We start from the raw sequence: 26,175 nt of genomic DNA, 5'->3' as shown, positions 1-26,175 counted from the left end.
ACTCGTAGCTAATAAATAAGGAATTGCAAGTGAACAAGCACTTAGGCATACATTTATTTCGGAAGTAGAGGAGATGGAGGATTAATTGGAAAATGAGCTGTTTACAAACTCTAGAATTTACAGAGATCGTAAATATGACGAAAACTTAGAGAGGGGTGCATGAGCCTGAAACCCCTCCCTCTGGGAGTTTGGTGGCTGTTAAACTTCTGACAGCTATTTTTTATTGACAGATTCTCAGATATAAATAAAACTACAACCAAGCCAAGGAGAGGCCACTTGCCTTCATCACTACAAAACAAACTAAATCAACATTATTCAAAATAAACTACAATCTTTTTTTTTTAATATTTTCTTATTTAAACCTAGAAGAAACAGTTCTCACAAAGAAAAAGACCGAAAACTATTTTCACATCACCCGCGGAAAGAAATAAAATAAAGAAAAATCTATTTTCGGTACGCATAATAGATTTCATTAAAAAGAAGCCGAATAAGGAATATCTGACCACGTTCGAATACGACGGAGGACAAGCCCCAAACCTAATCGATAATGGTCAGTTTACTCTTCCTCTCGTACGTTATACAACAGACCCGAAGCGGCACTATTGTATCTTTTTCAAGAGTTCTACAATCAATAGACTAATCCAAGCTAGCAAGAAATTCACACAATCTTGCTAAACGAAGTTACCTTGATACAACAACATAATTCTTGAGTGGGGTCGCTATATCCGAAAAGTACCCTATTAATATTTACGATTTTCTCTGTATTTTTTTGTGTTTGTCATATAATTAGCCCATTTCGTATTTTTTGAAGTCGTTTATACAACAGCCACTAGCGGGAATAATATTATAATACTTTATTAACGCTAATAATCACCTAAAAAATTAACTAGCTAAAAATAACTAAACAATTATTTAATTAAATAATAAATAACTAGATAAATTAAGATCTAATTAAAAGTAGCTTATTAAAATAATGTCCGAATTGGCAGATCAATTACGAATCCTATAACTGGAAGAAACTTGACCCCGATGTGCAAGAAACAAAGGATTTAGTGACACAGTACTTCTCGTGGACTGGTACGGACAAACAAGGTCACAAGTTCAATCAAGACAAAATCTTTAAGTAAATCAGAAGATTCAAGTTTTCTATCAAATTCTTTGCTGAATAAAAGAGTCAATCGTTAATTTTTTCCTTTCTTTAGAGAGAATGGGATGATGTATAATAAATAGTGAATTTCTCATTTGTAATTGTGAGAATATAAAGCAAAGGCTGAGAAAAATCTTTTGGTGACATATTGGTCACTCCTAAATTTATTAACGTGTTTGTGGGATGTAATCTATTCAACTAAGGTTAAAAGAGAAGCCTTCAACCTTGCACTGAGAAGCATATCAGCATTTTGGGTATTTCAAATTTGTCTATTCAAGAATAAAATGAAAAAAAAAATACTATAACAACACAGTAAAACCAAACTTGGGGACTTGGGTTAGAACTCATTACTACGATTTTAACCAACATTATATATATAAAAAAAACATTACCCACTCTGCACTGTTCGATGTATGGTTTTTTTTTTGCTGATTTTCTTTGGCGCTTTACCAGTTAATAATTTTACCAATGAGCCCTCTTTCTTGACTCAGTAAGCCAATCCAGAATCAACCCAGTTCTCAATGGGTACCTGGGAAAAACAGGGAAAGGTAAACAGGAAGGGTGTGCAAGAGCATAAGAGTTCTAGGCCCCACGCGCCTGTTGTAAGTCCTAGCTGAAGGACCACAAAATCGGGATTAGCACCGCCGGTTTGGACTAAGAAGTTTAGTGCCGTTTACCTAAAGCCCCTTTATTTTCTAAAACCTCAATTAAGTTGGGAGTTTTCCCCCCTTTTGGGTTATCCTTTAATTTTTTTAAACTACTTTACCATTGGGTTTTGTCATTCTTTTCTCTTTTGCTATCAATATTTTCCTCTGTCAAATCCCGACAGAATCTTTTTTTAATCAACACTTAAAGGAAGATAAGTAACTAGGGTCAATATTTCATACAGAAAATGAAGAAAATTATTATGTAGTAGTTACTTTAAAAGAAAATAAATAATGTTTTGCAATAAAATAATAGCTAATTGCAATGTAGTACTGGATTGAAACAGTAGACCTAGACGTCTCCTGGATTTAACAGTACAGTATAATTTACCTCTTCAAGGTTACACAAAGGGACAATTGTTTATCCACTTTGTGTCGTAATTAGAGGTTAAAATCATTAAAGGTCAATTCAATCACAATTAAGATAACGCTACAATTTAGTCTCTATAACTGACAATTCTGTGTTTCCGAGTTCAACCAGAGAATTAGTATCCAGATCTAGCTAGAACCAAAACCCTAGTTAAATTTATCCAGTATTTTAAAACTTACCTAAGACTCAGATAATTTCTTAAACCACATATGCCTGCCATAACAAAAAGAAAGAAAATGATCAAACGGATTTCACGTTATTGTTTGTTAGGTATTTGATTTTAATTTTTAGTCTTTTATTCAATTTTATTTAACTTTTTAGATGTTTTTTTCATTGGCTTTGTTTTACTTCCCACACTTGTTTTTTGTCTTCTCCTTGATCTTATTAGTTTGTTCGCGCTGAAGAAGACAAGCGGTTGTTCTCTCGAAATATTCGCTTTCTGTTTTTTTCTTAAGTATTTTCATTTGGCCTTCAACAATCTCATTTTTGGTCGTTTCTTTCTTTACTTAAGACTCAAGCCAATTAAAGAACTCCATTGACAATTTCTTTTTATCGACATAATACTTAGGTTTTCAAACGCGAGCTGGTGTATGATACAACTGCGCTTCTTAGGCATTTTTAGACCGAAGATCTTCAAGAAACGTCCTGTTTTACTGCGTTCTTTTTGAGATTACGCCTGAGTGTCATTCTCTGCCGCGGACAATATTTTATTCGGGGAGGGAACCAACACAATTTTCAGGTAATAGGGTAGAATACACCCCCGATAACACCATCAACTGCATCTAATTTTATCACTCACAAATGGCTACCTCAAATCTTCAGATTCTTAGTAACACATCACCCTTTTTAATGAGGGTTGATGCTAAATTGCAACAGTAAACCTAACTGTCTCCTGGATTTAACATCCCGTATTATATCTCTTCAAGATTACGCAAAGCAGCAACCGTAAGTATACTTTATGTGTTAAATAGAGGATCAAATCATTTCTGCCGACCATCATTCACTTTGTCTTCCGATAAATTCCACGTTTTAGCTCGGTAGGTTTGCATTTTTTTAAGCATCATCAGCACCTTAATTGTGCTTTCAAGAAGGAATGTGGTACTGGATTGAAACAGTAGACATAGCCGTCTCCTGGATTTAACAGTACAGTATCTTATACCTCCTAAGTAACACAAAGAGGCAGCCATGAGCACATCCTGTGTCGTAAATAGAGGATCGAATTATTTACTATCGATGACACCAAGCTACCTTTTTTCCCACAGTCAAATGCTCAGATTTCTAAATTTTCTCAGCCTAAAATTAATTAACAGCTTTCATTTTTTCCTTAGATATACTAATTTATATTACATCTTTCTTAAAAAGAACAATCCAGAAAGCAAAAATATTCGCATGTACAGTATGCACTTTGGGGGGAGGGGGATTCCAAATTAAAAAAAAAAATTACACTAAGAAAAAAAAAAAAAAAAAAAAACAGACATGCAAACTCTCTATTCGTGTTACAGACCATACCGGTAAACATTTTCAGACCTCTCCCCTAGGCGTCAGATAGGCTTCTATCTATACTGAATAATGGTTAAAGAAATTGAATTGAACATTTTGACTTAGGTGGACCTTGATGACTTGTTACTGGGACACTTTTTGTTTCAATAAACGTTCTAAGTTTAGCTTGTGTTAAGTGCATTGATTAACAGATAAAATAATCGGATAGAGAAAAATCTTGTTATTGGATCAACTTATGAAATCTTAAATTTAAAATAAATAAGTTTTTCACCCAAAACTCTTTCAAAGCGACATAGTTTTTGTTACATAGTCTATTTTTAATCTATGTATCCTTGAGTTTCATTTCTTTTGAAATCAAAGCAACGGTACATGTCTCTGTGTACTGTATGCATTAAATCATTGTTCACCCGATCGCAAAGAAACTTTAATAAGTTGTTGAATTCACTATTACGAAGGTTTTAGGCATAAAATACCCCCGGACCAGCTTAATCTTTCGAATACTTATTGCGCTGACTGAAATTAGAGCCCCCTCCCTTAAAAAAATACTTTAAAGTTTCTTTCATTAAAATCATTCATACTTCCTGGATCCAATAATACTCGGCGGGAAAGTTCAGAATCATACTCGGTGGGTAAGTTCAGAATCATACCCTAATTTTTCAAATACTTTAAAATTTAAAATATGACCGTTATTTAACATATGGGCACTCACTTAAATTTGTGTGAAATTGGAGTCACATAAACAATAATTCGGTTTTTGAGACAATTAGGGATCAGTTAAACAAAAACATGATAAGCTAAAATGAAAGAAGCAAGTTGTTTAAAAACTCCCCATTAACAAGGTTGCATAAAATACAAAATTTGACATCTCATTTCGATATGAATGATTATGTATTGGAATTAGAGACAGCAATACTATTTTAGAGCAAATGGGTTAATACCAATTCAATAGATAAGGCCGTATCTATGGGGACAGGAGTACCGGATTTACCCCTTCCCCCATGAAGTTGTTGTCCGACTCAAAAACGTAAAAAATGCATACAAACAAGTTATCAACGCGATTCTTAAAGCCCCCTCCCTCCTCCAAGTAAAAATCCTGGACATACTTGAAAAAGGGGTAATTTAAGGTAAAAAGCGAAACTTTTTTCTCAAACTTACCCGTAATAAGGTTGCATGACATGTAAACTTTGGCAAGTTCATCTTGATACTTATATTCACTATACCAGATTGAGTAATTTTCCTTGTCAAACTTCTCCCAAAAGTATGGGATTGATTTGGTCTCCTCGTTGTTGGAGTAGAAACGCTTGAAGTCATCCATGTTGAACGTTCTAATCAATAAAACCAATATAATAATGTTTTATTCAGAATTTAATTGAACTATTAAGGTGAACTTCTACCATAAATAGTAACATTATAGTAAAATTAGTTATAATTAGACACCAAACCGTCACACAAGGATGTTAGAATTAAATATTAATTAGATTAACTAACTATTAGTGCTCTGCGATAAGGAAAGAATCAGCAGCTATCTAACCGAATATCTAGGGCATCAGCACAATCCTATTTTTCACTAATATCAATACATATATATAAATCACAAGTGAAAAAAGGGAAAACTTAACATGGCAGGGGATGGGGGAAGATGACAGAAAACTTATCCAGTATCAACTTAGTTAAGCTGTTCAAAGATGATTTTCCGCCGCCGTCAAACTTAACACGGCGGTGGATGAGAGAAGATGACAGAAAACTTACCCAGTATTAAGTTAGTTAAACTGTTCAAAGATGATTTTTCGCCATAACACAAAGGACTAACTGCGGTTTTATTAATTAACACATAACGCAACTGTAGTACCTTTTCAGTCTTATTTCAACAGCTTAATTAAAAAATAAACACAAATACCCCTGAACAGATAGTATACAAGACATATTCTCTCAGCATAATTTTTGTGCGTTTCCATCAAAAGAAGATCCATTTTTTACGTTCTAATAGTGATCCCAGAAGATAGCATTAGCCAATTTTTTTTGTCTCAGATATGCATAACGTTGCGTCAAAAGGAGTCATAATTGGAACCGCAAACGAAGTGCATAATTAATTGACTTAATTTTGCTTTATAGGGAGCTTTTCCAGACCAGAGCTTATACGACGAAGGAGCTGGCATAATAAACTTATGATATTTTATGATCAGATTAAAAAAATATTAAGTATTTGTTTAAATGACTATATTATGGAAATCATCCCCAACTTCAATAAGCATATTGTAATTTCTGATGTTCAAAAGCATTTATTGAAATCAATTAAATTAATGGTTTATTTTGCGTCAGAGCTCAATAACACACATTTCGTTCTTTTCGAGATAGAAAATTCTTAGTGTATTTATCTATCAGGATAAATCAAACACCTTCATGCAAAAACCTTTCTTAAAGTCTTTGGAGCTGCAAGAGTTTGCACTGATTTTTTTTTTCATTTCAACTATAATTTTTGGACAATAGGAACAACATAGGCATTCAGTGAGTGTAAAATAGAACACTATATTTGACCAAATCTTTCCATTTTCGAATTACTTACGCAAAATAAATTTTACTGTCTAAAGGGTGTTTATTAGAGCAAAATTACTGCACTTGCATAACATATTATTGAAATTTATTACAAAAAGCTACACTGAACGAGGGCATCACTATTCATATATTTGATCAACGTCTTACTTCAAAGAGAACAATAAGATTGAGGAGCGTCAGGTGATTCTCCCCGCTTCACAGTAGCTATCATTCACATCAGCTTTACATGTAATGGACCAGCTTGGTTCCTTACATGGATCGCAAGCATGGGCTTTAGAGTTTATTTCGGGTCAAGTGCGAGTGCTGTCTTTTCTTGTCACACTTCCTAGAGGAATTCACTGGTCATAATTTGGTTTATCTGACTTAAATATAAAAAATCCCCCCTTTTGCCCCCCTAACTACCGATTGTAACTGCACAAATGCAGTTACTATTTACTAATTAAGCATGATGACCAATATAAATCTACCAAGGACCTTTAGCATCCGCATCGTTTATTATACACTTCAACTGACGAATAATTCAAAATTTTTGAGAACTGGCAGTTTTTTATTTTTAATCTACAAGCGACTCAAGTGACAGGTAATTCGAGGGGCTGAACTCTAGTGTAATGGCCCAATATGTATTCCCTTCTCTAATATACTCTATTGATATTAAGGAGGGGGGATTCGCCTCTTTTATACCGTCTTTCAATAAAATTTCTCTTCTTAAAGCTTTATTAAAGTTGTTTTGTTGTTGGAAAACTATCATACAGGGATATGGCCCTGTTTAATTCTTTTTATTACGAATTTAATCTGCATCAATCTGACTGGTGATCATACAATAGACATACATAAATCTACCTTTTCTCAATCTCTATCTTTTTGGCATCTTAAAGGCATATTTAAATAGATTTAATGCTCAAAGTTAATACAATATGCCAATCTGTCTTATGTAACTATACATATAAGTTGTCCTGAATTTTTAGATAGATTGTGCTGATACTTTTCTCAGCTTTGTCAGAAGCCTTTCCAGACCATAACGCTTATAAGAAGAAGCAGTTGGTAGGATAAACCTCTATTGCTCTATGACGATATGGAAAGAAATTCAGCATTTAGCTGAAAATCTATGGAATCATCAAATTCATGTGTTTATGTTTTATTATCCAGACATATAAACAACACAAGTGAACAAAACCAAATTGAGGGGATGGAGGGGGATTGTAAAGCTTCAAATTTAAATTGTGCTATTGCATAACCTTGCTTTTAGCCATCCTGGTTGCAGTGCTAGCTAACAGCCTAGTAATTTCATTGGGCGTTCGTGTTAAAATACCCAAGCTGCGTGTTCTTGGAACTCAGGTTCAGATTGAGGTGCTCTAATACGATACAATGTAATAAATAAATAAAAAAAAGTTTAAATTTAAAAGCAAAAACGTAAAATAAAACCATTCAAAGAAAATTAAAGAGATTTAAAACTCGGACTGACTTTTGAGAGTAAAACACCAATGTCATCAACCGATTTTTAAAGACCATTATCAATAAGGATCAAAGTGAATTTTTAAAATTTAATAAATGCTTATATATATAAGTCTTAGGATATTGTTAAGAGTGGTATATTGTTTTTGGAGCTCCAATTGAGGTCGTTCTTTCGATTTAAATTATCTTACCCCTTGGGCATCTCGTCAAAGGGATCCTTGCTCTTGGGTTCAGCTGCAAGAGCCTCCTCAGCAGCATCTGCTGGTTCTTCTTGCTCTTTCTTTGGCACTTCCTTCTTTTCTGGTTTTGCTTTCACTGCTTTCGGGGCCTTTTCTGTCTTCTTCTTTTCTCCACTTCCGATCTAAAATACAATTGATGGAATAATAAATACAAAATTCATCTTTAAGATAGGAAGTTCGAACTGCTATAAAAACTATTAATAATTTACCCTGTTTTCAAAAGGGGTGCCAAATATTTCACAACAAGAGCATTAAAAGAATTACTTTCAATTTTGAAGTCAAATTTAATGACATTTCTCAACGAATTAGAATGATCTTGTTAAGTTTCATTCCTAGCAGTCCAGACTATACTAAGTGTATTCGATGTTCAATTATGAAGCGTTCACTATGTAAACTATTGTAAGGCATAGAAAATTGTATAAAAACAAGTCTACATCTGTTGATATCTACGCAAGTAATAAATCTTTCTGTAATTTTGGTTTAAGATTGATTCTTTTTAAGATTAAATGCATGATAATTTCTATACCAAAGAAATTTGGCAATGCCGTGAAAATTTTGGTGAAAATAAAAGTGTATTTATCTATGTATCTATCAATATTCCACAACTGGTTCGATCCGACTATATAATAATAGTGTTATGACAAACTTAAGGTATATGTTCCCTTTAAAAGAAGCGATTTCGCGACAAGTCTGCAGCTGCATCGAAAGGACAAGATCCTTACGCATTTTTAAAGGAGGATCAAAGCTTGATTCAAAAACAGGAAAAATGTCTTGTTTTTAACCAATTTTCTAAGTATTCTCAATCTAAAAACCATGCACATTAAATTTTTATCATTGCAATGCGGCAATTGGATAGGTCTGAGTCTAAGCTATGGATTGACAGAAATAATATTCTATTTCGTTGATATATCCAAAACCTAGGGGCAGGCATGCAAAAACTGCCATAGCAATTTTCAAATTTGTTACCAATATTTTTCTGAAAATACCATTTTTACATATAAAAATACTTTTGCTCGAAGAAAAGCTATCAAAACACAAGTTGCGATTTGGAACTTTTTACATACCTGCCTAGGAGAGCATAAAAATGACATGCTAAAGATTGCACAGGGAACACGAACCTTAAGAAACGTGTTACTTTAACACGTTAAGAAGAAAAAAAAAACGCATTCGTGATTTGTCTTCTGGCAAAAAACACGAAATCCCACATTTTTGTAGACTGGACCTTGAAATTTTTTCTATAGGGTTTTCTGATACGCTGAATGCGATGGTGTGATTTTCGTTAAGATCCTATAACTTTTAGGGGGTATTTCCCCCTAATTTCCAAAATAAGGCAAATTTTCTCAGGCTCGTAACTTTTGATGACTAAGATTAAATTTGATGAAACTTATAGTCGTTCGGACTGAAGCCCTAACTTAGTCTTAGGACAAAAAAGTTAATATTTTTATATATTTTCCTAACATAACACCTTCTGCTTTATATTGTTGTGGGATTACGTAAAGATAGGATTCTCTAGAACAAAATTAAATAAAATCTTTTCTCAATATTTATTTTCAGAGAAATCATCTCAGGCTCTGTTGAAGTTCAGGCATTGTATTAAAGTTATACAATTTGAAAAACACAACTAAGAAATATTATTTAGCAAAAGTTTCAATAGCTTTCTATAAGAATTTCTATAAATTTCCACAAGAATCACTCAATAAAGATTTCGGCGAGAGATAATTGAATCTAAAACTCTCTTAAGACAAGCAGACAAGTGATTTTACTTCAATCCATATTTGTAACTTCAAAATACAAAATTGTATTTGATTTCCATTTTTTTTAAGTATCAGTGTCCTTGCCTCAAGAGGTAAATTAATGAGTCGTTGAAAATGACTAAGATTACTTTTTTTAGGTCGTTTTTTTTTCTCTCGCAAAACAATCACACTGTATGATTTTTGATTGTTTATACTTTTTAACTGAAGCGTTTCTGATTTTTCGATCGTTTAACAATTCGACAATCGTTTAACAATTAACAATTTAACAAATTAACAATTCGAACGTTTCTGGTTTTTGATTTTTCAAGTGATGATATAATCGAGTGTTTACGATTTTCGATTGAAGTTTTTTTCCGACTGTCGATGTAACAATTCGACTGTTTATGATTTTGAATGAGATGTTTTTGATTTTTCGAGCGTTTATGTAAGACTACTAAGTATACATACTCCTTGATTTTTTTATTCCTTTCGTTTTAATACTGAAGTCCATAGAATGACGATAATAATATCCCAGCCATTCTAAAAAAAACAAACAAAAAAACTTACAGCTGCCTGGAACTCAGCATACTTCTTTGGATCGAATTCACCAGCCTTTTCGCACAGCTTGAAGTCGCCAATTACAGCCTTGACCTGCTTTTGGTTAATTAGAGTGATAAACCAGCGGTTGGTATTGACATAAGATTTTCTGAAAGAAGAGAATATATTACAATCTAAGACTTATACTCAACTAATAATCAAGAGAAAAACAGCATTATTGTCTTATATTTTCGTGTTAAAAAAAAGTGTGCTTAAATTCGATTGGTATATTTTTCTGAAGTGTTTTATTAAGCCTATTACGGTATCCATAATGCCTATCCCAGAAAAGGAAGGAAGATAACTACCCCTTTTTTTACCCGTTATTACTATATCAAATACCAATTTTTTTTAGTCACAATATTTTTTACAAATACACCTTTTCTCTGTGCAATAACCATTTAAAAAATATTGGCACTGCATATGCGAAAATCTAATGTAATTATAAATATGAAACACAAATTCAAGCATAAACAGTTTCGTTCTATATTTTTGCACATATTATACAAGAATCCGTTAAACCTTAAGAGAGAAACAAAAAACGATGTCTGATAGGTTGGGAGTCTTCCTGTCATCAAGATATGTCAATCAAGAAATGTCATCAAGACATGACAACAATCATTTCAAAACTCTGCAAGGGAAAGTCAAGCGCTAGACAGACTTAGCATTTTCTCCACCATTTTAAGAGCCTACATATGCCCTGACTTACTTGACTTAATGCTCCTGCCGAATTGCTTTCGGCGTCGAGAGTGATGCTACATGGCACCTCGATTTAGACCGGTCTCTTGGAAGGATGTGGACATCCTCCTGAATATTTGTCATGGCTGAGAAGGCACATGCCGTGTCCTTCCATCTGGTTGGGGAACGACCTCTTGGGCGTTTCCCACCATGAAGCACGGGATCAAAGAATCCTTTGATCTTACATGGACGGTTTTTTCAAAGGTAACATTCTTGGGTTTTTTTTTTGTTAAATATAAGTAGAACAGGCCATGAGTGTGACTCATTTTTTTAACCTTTTAAACCCAGAGCAGAAGCTTCCTTATTAGAAGCAAATGTTTAGGTGGGAAGCATTCGGTAGTTCATCACGTAATTTGCCAGGTACTTAATACCGTACCAGAAGAATACCTTGGTTATTCCGGGCTGGGGTGGCTCTACTGTACCTACACAGTTAAGTTCAATTCTTAAGATTGACGATGGTATTTCTTTTTTTTTCTCTGCTTATTCTTTTTGTTCGATTAATTTTTCAAGCCTTTCGGTTAAAGGCTTAATTTTTCTTAGGTCATAATCAAGATGAATTAGTCTCTATATAACTTTTTAGAACTTTAATCCAAGGAGTTTTAAACCTACAAGGAGCTTCAGGAAATGGTTCCTGAATCATCTCACTTCTTAAAGACAAATTCTAGTTGAATTAATTTTTGTTGTTGCACAACTCGTCCTTGTCAGAAGCTTTTCCAGACCAGAATGCTTATAAAAAGAAGTATCTGGTAGGATAAACTTCTCTTACTCTATGATGATATGGAAAGACATTCAGCATTTAACTGAAAATCTATCGAATCATCATACTATATAATTAATACTCATTTCACAGATTAAGGGAATACTACACTGGCATTGACACTAGGGAAATGAAAGATAGCTTTAGGGGCGATATCTGTTTTCAAGATTCCAGTACTAGCCTGTTTACATGATGCTAACATATATAGGGAAACCCAAAGAGTATGGATAGGTTCTAAGAGTGGAAACTAGGGCTAGTGTCAACAAAAAACTGTGAACACCACCTAGCGTTTGGCGACACGTTCAAATTCTGTCAGGAACTGGGACCAGACACTGATTAATATACTAATTTTTCCAAATACACAAATTAAAATAGTTATTCTTATTACACCAAAATCCAATCGCCGTCAAAACACTAGATTGTTGTGGGGGGGGGGGGGGGGTGGAGAGTTTCAAAACAAATAGGAAAGGAAATTCATATTTGTGTCATACAAAAACGAGAGAAAAACAGCATTATCCAACGAAACTATAAAAAGTTAAAGAACTTCTAATAAATATTGCTTGCTATCTTTTTTTTTTACTTTGGCTTTATTTTCCAAAAAGAAGAATAATTTGTTTTCTTTTTATTTATAACTTTTTGTCCCTACTTTTGAGCTTTACTGAAAATCCAAATTCAAGCACGTTCAAACCCAACTTTTGCAACTATACCCATTTTTAAGTGCAAAGATTTTCGTATTTCGTATCTATACTGTACATGCACTACAAAATGTACAAGCATTGTACATTTAGGGAAGTTTCGTGGGAGGGGTTTCACTATAATGTTTTTGCAAGCCAGCTTTAAGGGCCAGACCCTAAATACCTGATATGTTTCCAGAAGTGCTTGATCAGAAAGAGAAAAATTCACATCATTTTCTACAAATATTTTAGAAATTTTGAAAAATATGTCAAGAAATTTTGTCAAAAAAGAATTGAACTCAGTTTTTATGGTGTTTTCCCAATTAGCCTTTCTTTTGTAACTAAATCATTAGATTTTTTTCTAATTGCACTATAAAAAAATCAAATATTGCCAAAATATCACACATAAGATTGCAAGCTGTGATATGTTTCATCACTAAAACAAGTATTAAAATCTATCGAAGGAGATGAGTGTCTGGCGTGCTCTGTAAAAAGCTGAGACGTACTAACTACGAGCAAATGACTAAATGTTCTAATTTTATCTTTTTCTGTGTTTCGTAAAACAAACCCAGAACTTAATGACAACATGCTTAACTGATTGCCGTCCACATATTTAGTAAATTGCAAAACAAGCATAAGTAAAAATTACACCCTATCAGACTTTTATCTCCAAATAAGGCTGAGAATTAGTAACTACACAATTAGATAAAAAGGTACCTAAAAGCCTCGTCCAAAACATGCTGATAGAGATGGAGCAATGTGCATGTGACAACAATATCAGCTAAGGTAATCCTTTCCCCTACTAGGTAAGTTCTTGTAAGAAGATGGTCATCTAAGGCTTGAAGGGCTTTGTCAATATCCTCCTTTGCTCGGGCCGTAGCCTGCTTGTTAAATTGCATAATACCTAAGACAGGGAACACCCAGGTACACGATGCAGGGAGAATTTCAGTATCAGCAAAAGTCATCCATTGAATAATTTGAGCCTTTTCCAAGTCGCTGCTGCCCCGAAGTGTTTCATTAGCAACTGAAAATTAACAGATTTTATTCAGCTTTTTTTTCAAACGGAACTAAATAAAAAAAAAGCAGTAATTAAAAGATTGAAAACATAACTTTGGGCCTTTTAGAGCCAGTAACAATAGATTAAGCATTCCCTCGGTGAAAAAAAAAACCATTAAAATAAAAAATCTCTTTTATAAAATAACTTAATTTCGTTTTGTTCGCTGTAAAAAGTAAAACCAATAGTGCATTGGACGTGTGAGGATTTGTGACGCCATTCATTTTTTTTTTCAAATTAGGGCCTAAACGTATTTTCCCGAAATAATGATTTATCTAGATCTTTATTTTTCACATTAGAAAATTGTAGAATGTCAATATTCAAAAAGAAATTTACTACCATTTTTCGAAAAAAATTCACAAATAAATAAATATGTTATCGAACAAATTTTGTCCGTGGCTAAGGATAATCAAGCCCTGCTTAAGATTTTAAATAACGTAAGTTTGACATGTTATGGCGAAATTCAACATAGCTACCAAAACTAGAATTTTGGGATAAGCAATAACAAATTTTGGAAAAAATTCCAAGAAAGTATTTTCCATTAGTTTACTTACGATGATGGTGATGGTTAATACATTTTTTACGCCAGCCTGGACCTGTTCAAGCACTAAAGATTATACTGAACATAACTTAACTATTTAACATAGAAAATTGCATAAATAGTGTGAAAGCTACTTAAGACCGCAGAAAAATAGCATAAAAAACTTGCAGAGGGAAAATAAACCCTGAAAATTAGGAAGAAAGTAGTTGGCTAAATGGAACTTTCAGATATTTTTAAGGTTTTAGCTGATTCCAAGAGTTTCTCTCCTCCTCTCAACTATTTTCTTTAAAATATAGAAAAGATATTCGTCCAGAATGTGTTTTTGATACTTTTTTTTTGTCTTTTCAAAATTGTTGGAAGCCAGAGCCATTATCGAATACGAGTTTTATCTTGGCTATTCTCTGTACTTTTGTGACCTCTCTGTACTTTTTATTCTAGTGCTATTCTTAATAATAGTGATTTTGAACAATCCAAGAACGACTATTACAGGTATTTTAAATTTTTGTTCTATCTTTCCTAACCTTTCCATAATAGTAATTTAATTTCGTTATATTTAGCAATACTGACTATTGAAACATTTCTAATATAAACTTCTAAATTATTAAAAGATGCTCCATTAAGGACGTTCGATACCATAGATTTCATTTTGCGAGCCTCAGCGTCGGCTGACAGTCTCAAAGACGAAGGGTCCATTAGCAAATTCTTCCAGCACCACAGGTAGCTTCAAAATTAATTTTGGTAAAAATGACAGCGAATCTCAAATCCTGTCAACAAGAGCTAATGTCTGTAAATTCCTGTCTTAAAAATCCTATGTCTGTAAAATCATGTCGAAGAGCTAATGAGAGGCTAGTTTAAAACCATTAAAACCTATAATCTATCAACTAATTGTTAAGCAAAACGCTGTCTAATAAATGAGCATATATCATAAATAATGCGCATCCTGTGTCTGCAAAGATTTCAATCAAAGCAGTAAGCACAACAGGAAACTTCTAAAACTGTCTTCAATAAAAACATCTTTTTGGCTAATTTTTAATGACTTCCCAAACATGTAACCTATACTTTTTAAGGGAATACCATTTTCCGAAATTGAAAAAGTAAATACAGACGCACAGACACACACATGCATATATATATATATATATATATATATATATATATATATATATATATATATATATATATATATATACCAGGGCCGTATCAAGGATTTTTTAGAGGGGTTAAAAAAATATTATTTTTCGGAAGGGGGGAGGGGGTACACAACAACTTTGTTACGTTTTTAAGAGTTAGACAGACATTTCGGAGAGGATTCAAACCCTCTAATCCCCTTGGATACGGCCTTGATATATACATATGAAAGTTATATCTAAAGATGTAAGTTTCATTAAATCTGAATATCTTTATCGCTGGTACAAAATGTTAATACAGTTTAGTTATATATATTTTCAAAAATATTCTCTTTGTTTAATTGGTCCAGATCGAAAACATACCACAAATAATACTAACATATTAGTAATGCTTGCAGAAATGAGAAAAAAAGTATGAAACTTTCATGCCTGGGAAGGAGGCCATCTTAGCACTACGAAACTAGAGCTAAGATGGCATTATAATTATAATTAGTCATAGCAATCTGGAATCCCAAATTTTACAGCAGTAAACCACTGAAATTCTTTACAACTGACTTACTGAATTAAACAAAATTAAAAGATTTGTACAAAATAATCGGACAAAAAAATATACTGAATCACCAATTACACAAGATACATCCACAAAACTAGCTCAAATAAACTTACTCGTCGTATTTTAAGATGTCTACAGAATTTTAAGAACTAGAATTTTACTGAAAACTAAAAACTACAAAGGATTGTCAAATATTTATTTTTTACTATTTACAATAAATTTAAATTGAACGCAGCAGTGAAAAGTCGAAATTAAAGCAGTGAAGCAGTTATAAACCCGAAAAGTTTCTGTTATAGATATGTCATAAAAAGCTTCAAAAAGCATAACAAATTTGTTTATATTAATTATTTTTATGTTTTTACGATTGGACATTTTTTTTTTTGGGGGGGGGAGTCAAACCCCTTACCCCCTGGATTCAGCTTTGGAGAAAATATATCAATATGAAACTATACGTATAGTATCATCCCACACGCATAATCGGTACACCTGCTGACCCCCCCACCACCACATTTCCGTCCGACTCGTAAAAATGTAACAAGAGTATATAAACCAATTTTTGATGCATTTCAAAAAAAAAAACGAATACAACCTAAGCAAATATCAGCAGTCAAATATAACATAAAAAAGAAAAAAAAAATAATTTACACAAAAACACGTCAATATAAAATTTGAGTCTCGGAGCTAAAGCTCTACCACACTTTATTTTAATTTGTTGATCTCAGATTAAATTTTTTTTTATCGATGTATTTTGAGCAAGCTAGTTTTTTTTTTCTTTGTCTTATTTTATATTTCTATTCACTGTCTTCGCAAAATTCCTTGTAACTTCGTATGATAGAAAGGCAGTGGGCCTTCGTTGTTATTTATGAGATTTAAATTTCCTATAAGAACAAATCTTAAATGCAAAAAGAATAGAAAAAAACGACTCACCATAATAAGCTAGAGAAAAAAAACGAAAGAGAAAGAGAAGAGAAAAAAAGAAAGAGAGAAAAAAAAACGACTCACCATAATAAGCTATAGCATTACTTTCAGCAATGCAGTGTCCATCAGCTGATTCAAATGCTGGCACCTAAAAAAAAATGCACAAAATTTCAATTTGGATGGCCAAAGATCATTCTCTGTAAAGGTGTTCTATTCAAAATAAGAAAAAAGTAAATTTTACACACTATAATTCAAATAGAAACTTTTGACAAGTCTATATCGGAGGAGGTCCCCAAGCTCCTTCCTATGTGCATGATTGGCAACTATATAACCTTTAACTGACTAATCAATGCCAAGCCCTTGTATGTTTGAGCAGACTTTGCCTGCTGATTTAATTCTCCTACTTATATTCCTTTTGCGAAAAGTTCAGCAAACAGTTTACTAATTATCTTATAAGTGTGAATGTTAGATGATCTTTTTATATATGACTGGCATGATGGCAACAAATTATGTTTTACTCTGGACTTGGAACTCACTATGTCCCATAAGACATCCAAATAAAAACATTTTAACCCACTGTCTTAGGTCTATTTATACCTGAAAACCGTAATTTTCCATGAATTTTCGTGTGGTTGTTTCTAAATGTTGAGCCGTGAACATCCACAATCAAAACTAATTAGACAAGTTTAACAATGCGTTTTGTCCATACAATTCAAACACCAACAACCCACAGAATACCAACAACAATTATACTTTAGAAGGAAAGCCATTTCTTAAGCTTTTTACTGCCATAGGTTTTTAGCTTACTTTTTTGCCAATTTTTTAGCTCATGTTCTTTTCTTAATTTGCCCCCCTCCCCCACACAACTGTATAAGGTCCTTCTCGTTAAAAACTGAATTTGAATTTTTTTTTTAATGAGTTATATTGTTGTTTAGGTTTCCTATAAAACACTTTTTTTTATCCTTACAGCTGATTTAATTTTCAAAACTGAATATTTTAATAGCAAATATGAAAATTCACATTCCAATGATAAGAAGTAATTAAAACTGACTTAGAATTCTATATTCTAGAGTTAAATATCAATTTTCTTTTCCTTGGGTATCCATAATACAGGATTTTATAAATTTACCAAGAAAATACGAGCTCCTAATAAATAATAATAATAAAAAAGTTAAAAAAAATAGTCAGACTTAGAGACCCCCTACCATTACTTACATACATGCTGGGTTAGAAAACAGAAAAACTTGAAGAGAAAAGAAAACCATTGAAAATGACTAATTAATGCTGTACTAGTTCATACACAAAACCTGTCAAACAACTTTGTGCTTGGTTTCCTACTACTGTTTCACTACAGTTATCATTGCAGTCTTGAATTTTAAAATCTATAACTTAACCTGTCACAAAACAAAAATTTATTGAACAGAATAGTTAACATCCTTGCATCGTATTTTTCTACCAATTGGGACTGTGTTAATTCAAACGAAAATTAAAGCACAGAAAACGTGAATTTCTTCCAGATACCCATTCTTCTGTTTAAATTTCAATTAGTTTAATAACTAAGATAGTACAAAAAGAGTAGTCCTAAAATTGACTGAAATGTTCAATATAATCCCAATATTGTTTTTCAAAAAGATCATGTCCAACAGTCATATTAATCTTTTCTTCTTTTCTAAGAAAATTCTAAGTATTCTTATAATAAGTGAACAAGCTACGAATTTATTCCTTAAACTTTTTTGCTAGCAAACATATCAGCCATCAAAACAAAAAGTGTCTCATCAACATATTAGCTAAAAGCCAGAATTTGTCAATCTTAAATAGCTTGGATTGAATTAGTTTTCTCCAAAACCGATTTTTCTATAATCCAGTTCTATATTTACATTAGTGCAGTTACAACTACATAACATCATCTCTATCTTTTCTACAAGGTTAATGTGTTTTTTATATTACAAATACAATTAACAGAAAAATTAGAAATTTAACTTATTTTTATTAATCAAATTTTAATATTATTTTATATTGACATCATCTCTATGAAATCATCTCTATCTTTTCTACAAGGTTAATGTGTTTTTTATATTACAAATACAATTAACAGAAAAATTAGAAATTTAACTTATTTTTATTAATCAACTTTTAATATTATTTTAAAATTGACTGATTATGCATATTTGATACAGGTACTATGTCTAGGATTTTGTGTATTCTATAATTTCTGTTTTCATTATAATGCTTCCAATTTAGAAATTGAACATTGATAAAAACAGAAAGTAAATAAAGTATTGTCATATAGAAGAATTCGAATCAATTGCAGATCCTCACCCCCAGATTACAATTTTTTAATATAAACCATATTTGATGGAATAACCTATCATTAGATACATTAGAAAACTCACCTTACCAAGAGGAAACTTCTTCAAAAAGGCATCAGATTTGTTGGTTTCACCAAAGACAAAACCCTTGGCAATTTCAAGTTTGGCACCTGAATATTGGGCAGCAATGAGAGCCTTAAAGGCCCTGAAGTTTTCTGGATATGTGTATAATTTCTGGAATAAGAATTCAATATCAAGATTTGTAGAAGGCAAAAAAATACTGAATTATTTGGCCATACCTGCATGAAGATGTACTTGGGAACTTTGAATAACAAAATATCCATTAAAAAATGAAATGTAAAAAAAACATGTTTAGCAATCAGCTTTGGAATTTGACTTTGAGGGGGAGTTTACAATAGCAGCTAAACTAAAAAACTCATTTTCATATATTAAATCTGACAAAAATAAATTGCTATACAAACAAATAAAATATTTACAGAACTATTGGCCATGTCTGCATGAAGATGTACTTGGGAACTTATATAACAGGAACTTTTGGGAGATAAAACCAACATTCTGTCTCCCATATCTAGGAGAAACATCCTATCTGACAAGACATAGGTTGTGTCTATTATTCCACAGTATGAACACAGGTGTGACCCTAAGGAACAGGAACATTCTATAGCGTGTGCACATGTGCTTAGGAAGATCAAAGTTCTAATGAAATGAAAAGTGAGTGGCATATAATACACAAGTACCAAGATCACAATTTAGTTTTTTAACTAAAGTAAGCACAAAATAAAGCAGCTAAAATTAAATTTTGTGTGCCACTGACTGTACATACCCTCCTCATATTAAGGCATACTATCACTACACAAGGGTCACACAAGGACATGCAACATATACTGGAGAGATTCAGGGGTGGGAATTATAGCACAACATTCTTTAGTCAAAAGCTGAAGTGACAGGTGTTTGTACTTTGGTGCAGGCACAGTCACAAATTCCTTTGATAGTTTTGAGCCTGAACATCATATTTGTTCACCTGATCAGTTTCTAAAGCTTCAATTTTTCCATTGCAATAGTGAATTTTTCTAATCTAAATGAGTCTTGCAGAGTCAATTGTTGTCAAATGAAGACAACAGAAGCCCCAAGTTAAATGAGCTATACATTCTCAAATACACAAAATATTACAATGCTACAGCATAGCAATCCAGACACAAACAATGAAATCAGGATGAGTTGAATCACCCAGACACAAGAATATAAACTTACTATGATTTAAATAGCTAATTAAACAAACTTACTTAAAGATGCAGAAGCTTTACTAAACATACTTTACTTAGAGTAATTTAAGCACAACCAGTTGTTAAACTCTAGCTGTACACAGCTGCTTTCAAACCCTTGTGGTTGACAAGTTAGTTACAGTTAACATGTTGACCACTCTTCCTTTTTTATTATATTAGGAGGGCTATGCAAGACTTACACAGACACAGGGCCTTAGGTAGCTACCCTCTAGTACTGTTTAAAAGTAGTCTAGTTTTTTAAGTTTGGTTACATTCCAAAATATTGTTGATTGGTTATGCAATTTGATGCTGACAGAGACAAATTAATGCATCTATTCAAAGACTTCAAAAATGTATATTCTACTGTTTATCATAACTTATCACAAAATCCAGATACTTTCAATATAACAACTCCAAATCCATCCAGCAAAAATTTACTAAAACTCAACTCCAGCGCCCTGGTACTAAGACTATCAACAGTTTACAATCTTTACCTAAGACAAACTAAACTAACTATTCTTTCGCCTTTGGAAAATGGAAGTTACTATTTCTTTCCCTTCTCTCATATGAGCAACTTTGTGTTGTGGTAGATGTTAATTTTAATAAGAATCAAAATTAATTCTTGATATGATCAAATATTTAAAGCCATGAACATGCAATGCATATTTACAATGAACAGCTTACTTTTTATTTACATTTCTAATGTAAAAAAAAAAAAAAAAAAAAAAAAAAAAAAAAAAAAACTCCCTGGGATTCGAAAAATATTCATGGTAGTAGGCTAATTTCAGTCCAAGGGCTGTTCACCATCTTGAAAAGTAGTTGTTAGAAAAATGAAAATTTCAGAAATGGTTGTAAATATCATTGTTGGGTCTCAGACAATGTGCTCTGCTTATGCTCTGATGATCCTAAGTAGCCCTTGGGATGTAGCTATAAAACTAAAGAAAATGTGAAAACATTGAGTTTTGCTTTAGAATATACAGCGTGTTTCTGTATTCCAGATAATCATAATTTGTTAAATTGTTATAGGGATATAGGCCATAATTCTATGGTTAATGGCCTACCTATTTCTTAGGTATACTATATTCTTTCCTCTCAGTGAAGCATCCATCTTTCCCTTTCAAAACTGATAACTGCTTTTGTGGGGCACAATTTTATTTTGTTTTAAAATTTCTTTATTCAGAGTAATAGGCTATGTTATTTTAAGCTCAATTTGAGGATTCATTTTCATTCCTTTTCTGTTTATGTTTCATTTATTTATTGATACTAATTTATGTTATTTTTAAAGGGCCAAGGACACTGAAAATAAAAAGTTATTAGACTACTCCCAGGATCCATCTTAGGTCTATTCAAACCCAAAACCAAGATTTCCAGGTGTGTTTTTTTTACTAAATTATTAAACTTCTATGAGAATATCATATTTCAGTCAATGTTATTTTGTTCAACCTTAAGAATAATCAAAACTAATTGCTTAAATATAACAATGATTTTCCAGCAATGAAAACAAAAACAGTTATTAGCCTACACCCTGGATCCATTCTAGGTCTATTCATACCCAAAACCAAGATTTCCAGGCATTCTTAAATATAACAATGATTTTCCAGCAACAGAAACTTAAATCTCTAAGAAAAAAAAGACTTTAAGACTTTCTATTCAGTGCCAAAGGTTTTTGAAAAAAATTCACCCTGATTTTTCACCTAATTATAACTAGCATTATTCATTTAAACTTATGTTTGTTTTAAGGGTAAAATTCTAGTTGATTGACTTCTTGCTATCTTGGAAATGGGTTAGGTTAGGAAAAAAAACTTTCACGGATGGGTCAATAGGCTAAAGTGTATGCCAGGAAGGTATTTTAGAGTACCCACCTCCACTCCTTCTCCCTCTAGAGGACCCTGACCTTTAAAAATATGTGTGTTATAAAAGTGAAACTTAGCAAAATAGATCTCCTGCTTGAATTAAGTACAAAAATTGTTTGCATTTTCATGCAAACAAAAGGTATTTTTCAGGTATTGCATTTTCAGAACTAAAGGCAGAGAAAATGCAACTGGTAACTGAAAATTAAGGTAAATGTCTGGTCAAAATTTCAATAGGTATAGACTTGTCATGTAGGCAAATTTCAGGGCCCTCTAGAGGGAGGAGTGGAGATGGGTACTTTAAAATACCTTCCCAGGATATATTTTAGCCTATAGATCCATACCTGAAAGTTTCATTTTCCTAACCTAACCCCTTTCTGATATAGCAAGAAGTCACTCAACTAGAACTTTACCATTTTAAGTTGACTTACTATGTTTCCTACATAGAACTAAGTAATCAAAACTAATTGCTTAGATATAATGGTAAATTTATAGCAAACCATATAACTGGCTTTCATATAAAGTGAATACACCACTTGATGCCTTTTTTTATGTTCTTTACAAATATAATAATTGCTTCTACCTTAAATTGATATTTAAGAGCTTTTTAGCTCTTAAAATTGACAAATTTTCAAAAAAATTATGACAGTTCATATAACTAACTTACCAACAAAGCAAACATACCAATTGATGTCTTTTTTATGTTCTTTACAAATATGTCACTTCTACCACAAATTCAAATTTAAGCACTTTTCAAGCTCTTAAAAATGATGAATTTTCAATTAAAGTACAAGTTATCTGTCATTTCTGTGATGTACTTATATTGATAATATAAGCACATCACAGTTCTTCACATTTAATAACACTAACAGGACCTGTTATCACCCACATAAATTGTACCCCTCACTTTCAAAAAGGAAAATAGGCCAACATTCATTTTACAGCAGGGTATGGAAGCCATGGAATGACCTTCCACCTAAAACATTTCTAACAGATGACATAAACAGATTCAAAACAAAACTAGCAGAAACAAATTTTCAAAGTAAATCATTTTAAAATAATTTTTAGTATTATTTGTCAGTGTTTGTTGTAGTTATTTTCATTGATTTGTATGTGTGTATTATGTTGTCAGTATTGTCATAACTTCTATTTATTATGTTTATTGCGACAAGCTTGAAAGCTTACCATATTTGGTATAAATAAATTTCCAACAAAATAATACTATATTTTCTATGTGCTGTTTTTGACAAATAATACTTCACTTTCTCAGTGCAAAGAAGAAAATGCCATTACATTGGTAAAATTAATTTATCCAAATTAATGTTGGGGTAAAATTCTAGTTGATTGACTTCTTGCTATCTCAGAAAGAGGTTAGGTTAGGAAAATGAAAATTTCAGGGATGGGTCTACAGGCTAAAGTATCTCCTGGGAAGGTATTTTGAAGTACCTACCTCTACTCCTTCTCCCTCTAGAGGGCACCGACCTTTTGATGACCTTGAAAATATGTGTCTTATAAAAGTGAAAACTTGAAAAATAGATCTTCTGCTTGAAGGAAGTACAACAAAATTTTTTTTATCTTCACAACTTTGCTCAATCCTAAATTATAAGGTTTTGAAGATATACAAATACATTTCCTAAATTTTCAAGAAAAAAAAACATTGAAATGGCTCAGAATTCTACTAAAATAACAGGAATTACATTTTTTAGAACTAAAGGCAGAGAAAAGGCAACTAGTAACTGAAAATTAAGGTAAGATGTTGTTCTGTCAAAATTTCAATAGGTATAGACCTGTCATTTAGGCAAATTTTAGGGACCTTTAGAGGGAGGAGCGGAGATGGGCACTTTAAAATACCTTCCTGGGACATACTTTAGCCTGTAGACCCACCCCTGAAAGTTTCATTTTCCTAACCTAAAACCTTTCTGAGATAGCAAGAAGTCAATTAACTAGAATGTTACCCCCCCCCCAAAAAAAAAATAATGAACTGTCTTTTCTTAGTACTATTTTAGACAATAGACAATTTCACTTGTAAAGGGCATTGAGCAAGGTTTCACTTTAACAACAGTTTTTAAAATGTAATCAAAGGTCACTGCCCTCTAAGAGGGAGAAAAACTGGAGGTATGTATTTCAAATACCTTCCAAAGACATACATTGGTCTGTAATCCATCCACAAAAATATCCTTCTCCTAACCTGACCCCTTAACAAGATGGTAAAATTTAGCTATACTAGAATTTTAACCATAACATTAAGGTTCTGGATTAGCTATTTTTGCTATCTTGGAAGGAGGGTAGGTTTGGACAATGAAACTTTCAATAATGAATCCAGTGATGGATGTCATAGGAGCTCTAGTTCCAATCCCTGAAATTTACTTCAACAAACTGAACTACTTCGCGAGACAACTAGAACCCATCATCTCCCAGTGCATTTGACACGAAATTAACTGGTTTGAGAATGTTTTTCTTAATTGATTCTTTGCAAGTGTAAGCAAAATCATGGATAAATACCGTTGCAATCCATGCACAGTATGAAATTCATTAGGCTGCAGATACTATTTTGGATATTCAAGACAATAATATTTTTTTATAACATAATTGATTTGTACTAACGGTTTATCAAGATGCAAATAGATAAGACAAAAGTAATTTCTTACTCCAGCAACCATCTTCTTTTTAGTAAATTGCTGTTGTGTAGCAAATATATTTATTTCAATAGAAAAACACAATTTGCCCTGTGCGTCATCTACTATCAGAAATGACACTCGTATATATTGCAGATTTGGCCGTCGTCTTTGAAAATACGTAGAGAAGAAATTTACTCAACTTTGGAGCAACAGCAATAATCAAGGCCTTATCCAGGAGGATACCGAGCTTGAACCCACCCCCTCCTTCCAAAACATTGTATGGCTCGTAAGATTTTAACAAAATGTATTTAATTTTCTTAATACGGGTTTTTAAGTTATTCTCACCCCCCCCCAACAAAAAAATGCTAGATATTTACTTGGCAATAGCATTGTAGAATTAATTTAGGCCAAATATTAACAACATGTTTACTGATCAGAAAATAGTACTTCTTTCAAAGACGCTTCTTCTCTGACAGCTTCACTTAAGTACTTTCAAAAGTAGTATTATTAGTAAAGACGATGGGTACTCTGAAATATTACAAGAAACAGTAATAGGTCAATAGCAGAACATTCAGTCGGTGACTTTTCCCTTTTTAAAACTGACGAAATAGCGCCACACAGAAAACTCTCAGGTACGCTTGAAGTACAAAGACACATTTCAAAAAGAAGCTGAAAGTGAGATATAAGGGGGGGTGGCAATCAATCGGCATAAGCATCTTAGAAATGCCATCCTTATCTATTGAATCAGATTTAAAATTTCTCTCAGCATCAATTACGGAAGAAAAAATCTGGGCACTATTTGGCGTTGCGAAAGCGTTACACTAAAGAGGGGGGGGGGGGGTAAGAAGGCGAGTATATATAGAATGCACTGGATAGTTAATCACCGAAAAAAATCAAAGAATAACGTTTATACCAGGCTGAAGGTGGAAAGCAGTTACTTGTCATAGTATCATCATTTAACTTGTCAGAATTGATTATTTTTCTCCAATCTTTCCTACTCACTGGTAAATTCATATCGCAGTAGCTTGGCGACCTCAGATAACGTTTATATTCGGTTTCAGTTTTACGTTTAAGATCAGCCATACACACAAAACTTGGCAAACCACATTCACTCTATATATTGAGCCATATTTTCGTTTTATTTTTATCGACTTTAAATAAGGGTCCATTGACCCGGTAGGTTTTTGTGTTTTTTTTGCGAATACGTTGCCGAGGTACGGCAGCTTCTTATGCTTTTTTCATACACATCACAAGTTGGTTACAATAACAGTCAATATCAGCTTTACCATTTGTAGGTACCTGGCACTGAAGAGGATGATATGGAACACGTATGGTAGAAAGAAGGGTTGTCAAGGTAAAGATATAGCGCGGTATATTTGCTTTGCTCAAGTTGCTCTTTTCAAACCACTTCGATTTTTCTCGCGAGCATTTGGTTTCCGACACATCAATGTCCATTGTAAA

At 32.7% G+C, this 26,175-nt stretch overlaps 1 protein-coding gene across 1 annotated transcript in view; it reads right to left on the bottom strand.

The window, feature by feature from the left end:
• LOC136028767 (elongation factor 1-gamma) overlaps nt 1–24,836 on the bottom strand; it is a 30,920-nt gene extending 6,084 nt beyond the window's left edge. Inside the window, exons 1-7 of the mRNA XM_065706668.1 lie at nt 24,745–24,836; nt 19,048–19,197; nt 16,739–16,802; nt 13,179–13,485; nt 10,266–10,404; nt 7,918–8,087; nt 4,877–5,046 (exon numbers count right to left, since the gene is read on the bottom strand). Of these exons, the coding sequence (XP_065562740.1) occupies nt 4,877–5,046; nt 7,918–8,087; nt 10,266–10,404; nt 13,179–13,485; nt 16,739–16,802; nt 19,048–19,197; nt 24,745–24,756 (1,012 nt within the window). The 5' untranslated portion in view covers nt 24,757–24,836. The remainder of the gene's footprint in view (nt 1–4,876; nt 5,047–7,917; nt 8,088–10,265; nt 10,405–13,178; nt 13,486–16,738; nt 16,803–19,047; nt 19,198–24,744) is intronic.
• Nucleotides 24,837–26,175: the final 1,339 nt, after the last annotated feature.

Source organism: Artemia franciscana, chromosome 7 (genome assembly GCF_032884065.1).
Source record: "Artemia franciscana chromosome 7, ASM3288406v1, whole genome shotgun sequence".
In the NCBI taxonomy this organism is placed as follows: Eukaryota; Metazoa; Arthropoda; class Branchiopoda; order Anostraca; family Artemiidae; genus Artemia; species Artemia franciscana.
This window is presented reverse-complemented; position numbering and strand designations above follow the sequence as displayed.